Consider the following 9,856-nt stretch of genomic DNA (forward strand, 5'->3'; position numbering starts at 1 on the left):
AAGACAGAGCTGCCCTAGGCCTAGCGTATAAACCACCTTCTGTGGCCCAGAGCACTCTCCCTGAATGGGGGCTGAGACTCTTGCCTTTTGTATTCCTGGTGCTAGCCATAGAGCAGGTGCTTAGTATAATGTTTTGCATAAAACAAGAGAAGATGCTATTGCTTGTATAAGCAAAGTTCATAGAATGCTCATTCTACTAAAAATTGATGGAAAAGTAGTAAAATGTACTAGTAGATTTCTATTTTAATAATGTTTCATTAGAGCATAGTAATTTTATTTTTCTCATCTTTATTAAAATTAGGGTTATTTTTGTTTTTTTTAATAAATTTTATTTTATTTTTTCCCCCCGGCCATGCTGTGCGGCTTGTGGGATTTTAGTTCCCTGACCAGGGATTGAACCCGTGCCATCATCAGTGAACGTTCGGAGTCCTAACCACTGGACCTCCAGGGAATTCCCAAGATTATATTTGTATAATGAAATTGGTTCAAATGTAATTCAATACAAATTCACTAAGCATGTACTATGAGTCTACCTCTGTGTTAAGCACTGCAAAAAGACCACTGCCCTCGCAGCACTTAAAATCTAATCATTAATTAATTGAACAGATATTTATTGAACACAATATTATATGTGCTAGACACTGTTCTAGGAACTGGGGATGTGTTAATGTACAAAACAGAACAAATCCCTGCCTAATGGGACTAACATTTCAGTGGGAAGAGACAGGCAATATACAAGATAAATAAATAAGTGATATAGTATTTTAATGGATGATAATGTTAGGGAGAGAAAAATAGCAGGGATTGAGATAGAGGGTGCTGGCGGGAGTGGTGTAATCTCACATAGTGTGGTCAGGGAAGGCCTCACTGGGGTGACATTTGAACGAAAACTGAAAAGAAAGTGAATCCATGCATTATCTAGGGGGAAAGCATTCCAAGCAGAGGAAACAGCAACTTTTAAACCCTGAGGTAGGGGTGTTTTTGGCATTTTAGAAGAACAGGAAAGAGTTCAGTGTGGCTGGAAAGAGTGAGAGCGAGAGAGTAGTGGGAGAGGAGGTAAGAGGGGTGAGAGAGGGTCAGATCACATAGAGCCTTGTGGGCTGTTGAAGGACTTTGGCTTTTACTCTGAGTGAAATGGGGAGCCATGGAAGAGTTCTGACAGAGGAGAGTCATGATCCAACTTAGAGTTTAAAGAATTATTCTATCTGCCATGTTGCAAATAGACTGAAGGGGACAAGAGTAAAATCCACTGGATTTGCTGATGGACTGGCCTTGGAAGTGTCCTGCATCAACAATTAGTAGATGGTATAAGGCATGATTTAACTCACGATAATAAACTGAATCTTGAGGTTGGTAAGCAGATGGGCCTGAGTGAAGGTATGTGTAGGCAAGTAATAGAAGATATGGTTGGAGGTGATGGGTGAGACTGGTGGTGTCAGTGACAGAAATAGGGAATTCAGGAGGAGGAATAGGGTAAATGGGGGTAGTTTTGGACATGTTGATTTGAGGTGATGGTGGAATCTCAGAGTAGGGACATGTTGGGAGTTTAGGATATGGAATTAGAGGTCAGGTGGGAAAAGTTGGTGCTACAGTCAAGTTTTGGATGTTCTTAGGTAGAGGTGCTGGTTGAAGACAAGAGAATGAATGAGCTGCTTTATATTGAGAGATAAAAGCAGAGGATCAAGGACCAGAGCCAAAAAAACAACAAACAAACAAACAAACAAAAAACGCCCACAGTGATGAGGTAGGTAGAGGAAGTAGAACCAACAAAAGAAATAAAAGGACCCAGTGGAAGCCAATGGAGCCTGCATCTCAAGGAGGAGTTGATCAAGAGTGCCAGATATCCAAGAGAGAGAAAGGAGAATGGTACTAGAGGAAGAGCTGTCAGACTTGGCAAGAAACATTTTAGTGAGGTGAGTGGGCTGGAAGCTAGATCATGAGGGTTGAGAAGGGAAGGGATACTGAGAAACAGAACAAAAAGGCATCAGCTTACTGTGATGATTTTCAAAGAAAGGTATATGGAGAACCCTTTTCAGAACACTGGGTCAGGAGAGAGGAAATATAGTCATTCTGTGGTGATACACACACGCACGCACACATGCACGTGCGTGCACACACAACCCCTTATAAGAAGCCTATCTACTGTGTTTAGCAATACATACTTAAGTAATCTTACATACCATAACTGAGCTCATAGATTTCTGATATTTTCCATTGTTATCTAATTCATATTTATCTTGGGAAACTCAACATAGGAAAATTCTGATTTCCAAAATGAATCTTTTCACTTTCCAAAATGAATCTTTGCTTAATGGAGAAATACAGCTTCTCTCCTTTTTAAATAGGAAGCTCCTCGTTTATATTTAGATATAAACCGATTTACAAACATTGCATTTATAGTGGGTTTCAATGTGCACAACCATGTAGAATGTAAAGGGAGACCCTATGCTTACCACTGAGTTTTCTAAGCTCTTTTTGTGAGAAAATACTCCAGTGCTGTGCCTTGTCCACTTTTCCTTTTTGCCATACAACTTTCCACATGGAATGGACCTTTCATTGTTATTTTGTACTGATTCTGTATGACACATCTTCAGACTGTGTTGGGATGACCTTGCTGAGAAGAAGTCTTTCTCAGGCACTCAAGATGATTCTTGGGGTCCCCCCTCAAGCAGAAACAGACTTGACAAATTATCCTCTCCTCAGAGCCCCATGAACATGGAGCCTGGTCTGAGTCTTCAAGGTTAGAAAGAGTTAGGTTTGGGATTAGCTTTGATAATTTCTAGACTCAACCACAGGACTTTTCTAGAATCCCTTTTCTAGAATCAACTACAGGACTTTCAGCAAAATTCCTTTAGGCTTTCCATGTTATTATTCTCTTTGTCTGTTATTCTTGCCCAGCTATCCTGGGTTTCCCAAGATATTGCAAAACTTCCACAGAAATCCAGGTGGAAACTTTCTTAGCCTGGCAAGGTAGAGACAAAGGGCTTTGTTACATGCATTGTATTTGTCTTTGCTAGCTTCCCCATTCAGTGTGTACTGACCTGTGTCAGCCTGGGACCCGGAAGGGAATTCGTCATGGGGAACCAATATGTTGCTTTGACTGCATCCTGTGTGCTGATGGGCATGTGTCACGGGAACCAGGTAGAGATGGTCATTTTTTTCACTGATATTAAAATGGAAGGAGATTAAACATGTTTGGGTAAAGAGGGCCTTGGGAGCCTTCTTTATAAATAGATGTGAACAACTTATGACAAAAATTATAATCCATCAAACTATTGGATGTTCTGTGCAGTGCAAAAAATTATAACATTGCGTTTTTTAAATATAAATTTATTTGTTTTTATTTATTTATTTTTGGGTCTTCGTTGCTACGCGTGGTCTTTCTCTGGTTGCGGCGAGCAGGGGCTACTCTTCATTGTGGTGCGCAGGCTTCTCATTGCGGTGGCTTCTCTTGTTGCAGAACACGGGCTCTAGGTGTGCGGGCTTCAGTAGTTGTGGCTCGCAGGCTCTAGAGCGCAGGCTCAGTAGTTGTGGTGCACAGGCTTAGTTGCTCTGCAGCATGTGGGATCTTCCTGGACCAGGGCAGTTTTAGTTCCAAAGCTGCTACATTTGGGAAAAAGACCAACATCCATGAATTTAAGAGAGGAAAAATTTTTTTAAATGAAATGTGAAATATGAATACGTGGGTTCACAAAAAAAAAAGTATTTAAAATTATTTCAATTTCTGAAATAGATTAAATATTAGTTATGGAAAAATGTGAATGAGTAGTAAATAAGTGAATTACAGTTCTATGTTTTACAGAATTATCTCTCATTTAGAAATATAAGATTTAGAAGTACATCCTTAAAGGCAAAGACCATAATTACTCAAAGTCTGTAGGACAAGTGAATTCTATATCTACTGCTCTATGAATTTTTCACTACAACCTGTTGAATTGCTGTTCTTGACCAGAATTTTAGTTGGGCTTGGTATGCTTAGCCCTATGGAGCATGTTGCAGCAGGTTTATTTTTATCTCTACCTTCTGTTAAAGATAACAAATTGTATGTCTCTTGCCAAAAGGCCCTCTATAGCAATTTAGTTAAAAAAGGATTTTAAAAATGTAAAATTTTCCACAAATGGAAAACAAGCACAAGGTAATCTGAACAACTCCTTGGACCCCATGTGGCCCACTCTCTGCACAGAAACAAGAGATGTCCAATCCAGCAGTCGGAAGTGATTGAAAGAGAATTCCAGTCTTTACCTGCATCTCTCATAGAACAGTGAAGAGATCCATTTCATAATCTACCACAAATTCATCTCAGATTTTTTCTTATGTTGCAATATTCTCTTTTAGAGCCTCTGCCCAGCTAAATGCCCCAAAAGTTTTTTCAACCTTAGTCAACGTGGTTGTTGTTTTTGTTTCCTTTCTTCTAATTCTCAACCTTTCTTTACCTCTTCTCTCAAATCTGCATCTGGAGGGTGAGGAGAGGAAAGCTGAGTGGGCAAAGACAAAATTCTCTTCAGTAGGTGGAGGAGAAGCTGAATGTAAGATTGAAAACCCTGGTATTTTAATCAACCTTAGCCCTGTCACACCACTCTTAATTGTTTCACCTTAGTAGTTTTAATGTTCTCAGATATTTGTGGATTGTTCTCGGGCTTATGAGGGTACACACCTCCCTTCTCAATTAGATAATTGGAAGAAAAAGAAAGAGGCGTCTTACTGAAAAAGGCCCATGCAGGAAGAGCTGAAACCAAGACGGGAGACTGAATTTCCAAAATTGAAATCAATTCTCAATCTGTAATATTAGCTGCACACTCTAAGACCATTTTTTTTTTTTTAATAAATTTATTTATTTATTTATTTATGGCTGTGTTGGGTCTTCGTTTCTGTGCGAAGGCTTTCTCCTGTTGCGGCGAGCAGGGGCCACTCTTCATCGTGGTGCGCAGGCCTCTCACTATCACGGCCTCTCTTGTTGCAGAGCACAGGCTCCAGATGCGCAGGCTCAGTAGTTGTGGCTCACGGGCCCAGTTGCTCCGCGGCATGTGGGATCTTCCCAGACCAGGGCTCAAACCCGTGTCCTCTGCATTGGCAGGCGGATTCTTAACCACTGCGCCACCAGGGAAGCCCTCTAAGACCATTTTATCACTGCTTTTTTTTTGAGATATTATATATTCTCTATAGAAAATTTCAGTGAGTCTTGCATTAGGCCTTTGTCTCCTCTGGGCTATTCTCAGCTGAAGGGGACATGTGGATTTCTTTGCAGTCAGTCCTCTGTTCTTTGTTCATTAGGTCAAAGGGAGTGTGAACAATGTGGTGAAGACTATTGGTCCAATGCACAAAAGAGCGAGTGTGTGCTGAAAGAGGTGGAGTTCCTTACTTATGATGAGGTCCTGGGATTCACGCTTGTCATTCTCTCCATCTTTGGGTCGCTTGTGGTTTCGGCAGTCACAGTTGTGTATGTGATATACAGACACACTCCGCTCGTGACTGCCAATGACCGGGAGCTGAGCTTTCTCGTTCAGGTTTCTCTTGTCATCACGTTGCCGTCTTCCATGTTCTTCATTGGCAAGCCATACAACTGGTCCTGCATGGCCCGTCAGGTCACTTTGGCACTGGGCTTTTCACTTTGCCTGTCTTGCATTCTTGGAAAGACTATTTCACTGTTTTTAGCCTACAGAATTTCCAAATCCAAAACCCGACTTATATCCATCCACCCTCTTTATTGGAAAATCATTGTGCTAATCTCTGTTGTAGTCGAAATTGGCATATGTACAGCCTACTTAGTATTAGAACCCCCAAGGGTGTACAAGAACATGGAATCTCAAAATATAAAGATTATTCTGGAATGTTATGAAGGTTCTATAGAATTTTTGTGCTCTGTATTTGGGATGGATGTCTTCTTGGCCTTGCTGTGCTTTCTTACAACCCTTGTGGCTTGCCAGTTGCCGGATAATTACTATGAAGGAAAATGCATCACCTTTGGGATGCTGGTCTTTTTTATTGTCTGGATCTCTTTTGTCCCTGCTTACTTGAGCACCAAAGGCAAGTTTAAAGTGGCCGTGGAAATATTTGCAATCTTGGCATCCAGCTATGGTTTATTGGGTTGTATATTTGCTGCCAAGTGCTTCATTATTTTGCTGAGGCCAAAGAGGAACACGGATGAAATTGTTGGTGGAAGAGTTCCCACTGTAGATAAGAACATCCAACTGACTTCAGCCTCTGTGAGCAGTGAGCTCAACAATACCATGGTGTCAACTGTTCGTATGAGTAGAGTCATGGGTTGCATGTGTCCCTCAGAGCTGCAATGGCGGTATGGTTCAACATCCCCTTTCAGGTGGTTCCCACAGCAGCTGCCTGATGTTCTGGAGTAATTCTGAGGACTTGGGTTCTGGTAGTGTAGTCAAAGCATGGCATATGAAATCTCATACCATTTAGCAAGAATTCGAGTAACTGTTACTTTTTTTTTTTTAACATCTTTATTGGAGTATAATTGCTTTACAATGGTGTGCTAGTTTCTGCTGTATAACAAAGTGAATCAGCTATACATATATATATATATATATATATATATATATATATATATATATATATATATATATATCCTCATATCTCCTCCCTCTTGCGTCTCCCTCCCCCCTCCCTATCCCAACCCTCTAGGTGGTCACAAAGTACCGAGCTGATTTCCCTGTGCTATGCGGCTGCTTCCCACTAGCTATCTACTTTACATTTGGTAGTGTATATATGTCCATGCCATTCTCTCACTTCGTCCCAGCTTACACTTCCCCCTTCCCACGTCCTCAAGTCCATTCTCTACGTCTTTGTCTTTAGTATTGAAATGGTAAACTACTTCATTAAAACCTTTCATAATACTTTGGTAGAAGGAGTGCATGGCAGGGAATTTAATAGGCACAAGTAACCTAACATGGTGGATACAAATATTTGGGTCTTGAATATGTTTTTTCCCCCTATATCATGGGTGTCTGATCTAGACATTTACATTAGACAAAGTCACCTTGTGGGGACCGAAACAGACATCTTGTTCTACATCCTGTTAATGCCTCTACGGAATAGACAGCTTTGCACTGACTGAGGTAAGAATTACATACAGCTCATAAACTTTCCCTTGGAGCAGAGCATTTGGTAAGAGAATTTTTGTTTCAAAGGACTGTGCATCATACAGAGAATATTGAAGGAATTGAGATGTGAACAAAACTCAGTTCTTTCTTGAATTCATAATGGAAATCGACAAGTTTCTCCCAGAGGGAAGGCAAGGCCTACCTGCTCCAGATTTTCCTGGAGAATAAGTAGTAAAGTATTTGAGTTTCAAAACGGTCTTCTTAAAAAATAAAAATGAAGGGAATTAAGTGTCAGCAAAGCAATTATTAAGTTGATTATATAGTGAATATCCAGCTGGCAAAAAAAAAGCAAATGTTTACCTAGAGCAGGTATTAGAATGAAAGATTTTTTAAGATAAATGAAGTGATAAATATTTGCCCTCTGATTATCCAGAGTTAACTAGACTGTTATAAAAATGTTTTCAATCTTCTTCCAGATATGAAAGTTTTAAAATGACCTATATATATTTATGTGCATATGAATTAAGTATGTAGAAAAACAGAACTTGTAGAAATACTGATCAGCAATGGGTTTGGGAAACTAGAGAAAATAAATGTTATTAAAAGCAAAATATCAACTGAACTTGCCTGTTTAATGTTTACTGGTATAAGCTTACAATTTTAAGATGCAAATTTTATCCAAAGTGGTCCAAAGTTATTACTTGATGATTTGGTACACATGCATTGTTATAGAAACTGGCTTATGGCAGATAAATTGAATAATATGTGATTGTCAAAGGATGATGGTCTAATTTTTAGTATTGATTTATTCTTTGTAATTAGTTACCTATCAATACCTATGTTTCTCATAACATTCCAAGATAATATCTCTTTGGATGAATGTGTCATTTAAAAATTATTTCTTGTGAAAACAATGACTGTGTTCTCTAATAGCACACGTTGCCTCAGAAGAGAATCTCATATAGAAGTCACTAGTGCTGCTCCCTGCTGTGGGTGAGCATTTGCTGGTAACCACATGCTGGGCCTTGGGGAGCAGCTCAAAATTAATTTCAGAGTGTTGCATCAAAATAATGTGGTTGTCGGCTTAGGGAGTAACATAAAGACTAATTGCTTGAAAGAAAAAAATTGCAAAACAACGCTTTACTCAAGGCTGACCTAGACACATGCGGGTCTGAGCTCTTTTGAAAAAAGAAATGTTTATCAGGGCTGCTCAAGTCCACAGTATAATATTAATTCCTTTGGGTTAAGCAAAGAAAATTCTTGATGAAAAGTGAACGTATTATTGAAAAAGGAAAAATATTCCAACTGCCAGATTAATTGCCTTAAAACACGGCTCTGATCTTATTACTTCCCGGCCTGTCAACTCCCAGTGGCTCTCCACTCTCTACTGCATGAATCCAGCTGCCTTAGCTTGGCGTTCAAGACACTACAAACTGTTTTCCATCTTCTATTTCAACATTTGTCACCTGCCACCTTCCTGCCCACATTCTTATAACACAATCCAACTGGACTCCTGCAATTCCTAGAACCTATCTTCTATTTTCCTGTTATCATGTTGCTCACACAATCCCCCTTTTCCTCTAATGCTTGTTTTTTTTTTTAAGAGAAAGGTAATTTTAAAAATTTATTTATTTATTTATTTATTTATTTTTGGCTGTTTTGGGTCTTCGTTTCTGTGCGAGGGCTTTCTCTAGTTGCGGCGAGCGGGGGCCACTCTTCATCGCGGTGCACAGGCCTCTCACTATCGTGGCCTCTCCCGATGCGGAGCACAGGCTCCAGACGCGCAGGCTCAGTAGTTGTGGCTCACGGGCCCAGTTGCTCCGCGGCATGTGGGATCTTCCCAGACCAGGGCTCCAACCCGTGTCCCCTGCATTGGCAGGCAGATTCTCAACCACTGCACCACCAGGGAAGCCCCTCTAATGCTTTAATAGTACTTCAGTCGTCCGTCCATCCGTCTGTCCATCCATCCATCCATCCATCCATCCATCACTGAAAGCTTGGTGTGCAACAGATTCAGAGTTAGACATTGAAAATGTACAAAGACAAGGCATTGTTCCCCACTTCCAGGTACTTACCATTGTTTGGTATGATAGATAATAAGCTAACAATTATCCAGTCATTTGATAAAGCTTTGATTGTGGGAGCACAGAGGAAAGGCTGGGTGAGTCAGGTCAAGAAGGTCTTCCTGGGTGAGGTGACACTTGAATGAATTCCTGAAGGACAAGAAGGAATTAGCCATGTGAGAGAAAGATAAACTAATGTATGCATTCTACCTAGCCTAGTGCTTGGAGCATGGTATATGCCAGCTTTCTTTTCCTTTTCTCCAGAGGACTTTAGAGAAACTAAACTAGGACTTTATCTGTGCCTCTTTTATGTCACTAGCCATTTTCTGCCTTATACTATGGTTATCTGCTTCTCTGTCATATCTCTATTGCAATGTTATAATTTATTTTGTGATGAGACCTTGCCATTTATATGCCATTCTATCTATCTATCTATCATCTATTTCTCTTTGTAGACTTAACATCTAGAATATACCTTGCACTTAATTGGTGTCCAATGATTTTATTTAAAAAAAATGAATGAATGGATGAGTAAAATTATCAAGATAGCTAACCACTCACCTCACAAGACCCAGGGGCAATGTTTCAATGTAAGTTAAGGAAGCCTGGAGCACAGAGAGGTGGAAGAGGTAGAAAGAGCCTCCTGGGGAAACACAGTGCATTTCCAAGACAGCAGGGACCAGTCTGAGAGCAATAGGCACTTCAGTTTGGGAAGGGAGAGGGAACACAGGACTG

The 9,856-nt window shown here is 40.2% G+C and overlaps 1 protein-coding gene across 1 annotated transcript in view; it reads left to right on the plus strand.

The window, feature by feature from the left end:
* Window positions 1-8,355, plus strand: part of LOC309659723 (vomeronasal type-2 receptor 1-like) — a 38,912-nt gene extending 30,557 nt beyond the window's left edge. The window contains 2 exon segments of the mRNA XM_082459713.1: window positions 3,018-3,141; window positions 5,272-8,355. Coding sequence (XP_082315839.1) covers window positions 3,018-3,141; window positions 5,272-6,353 — 1,206 coding nt within the window. The 3' untranslated portion in view covers window positions 6,354-8,355.
* The last annotated feature ends 1,501 nt before the right edge of the window (window positions 8,356-9,856 follow it).

The sequence above is a fragment of the Balaenoptera physalus genome (genome assembly GCF_965194825.1).
Source record: "Balaenoptera physalus genome assembly, chromosome: 4".
Classification (NCBI taxonomy): domain Eukaryota; kingdom Metazoa; phylum Chordata; class Mammalia; order Artiodactyla; family Balaenopteridae; genus Balaenoptera; species Balaenoptera physalus.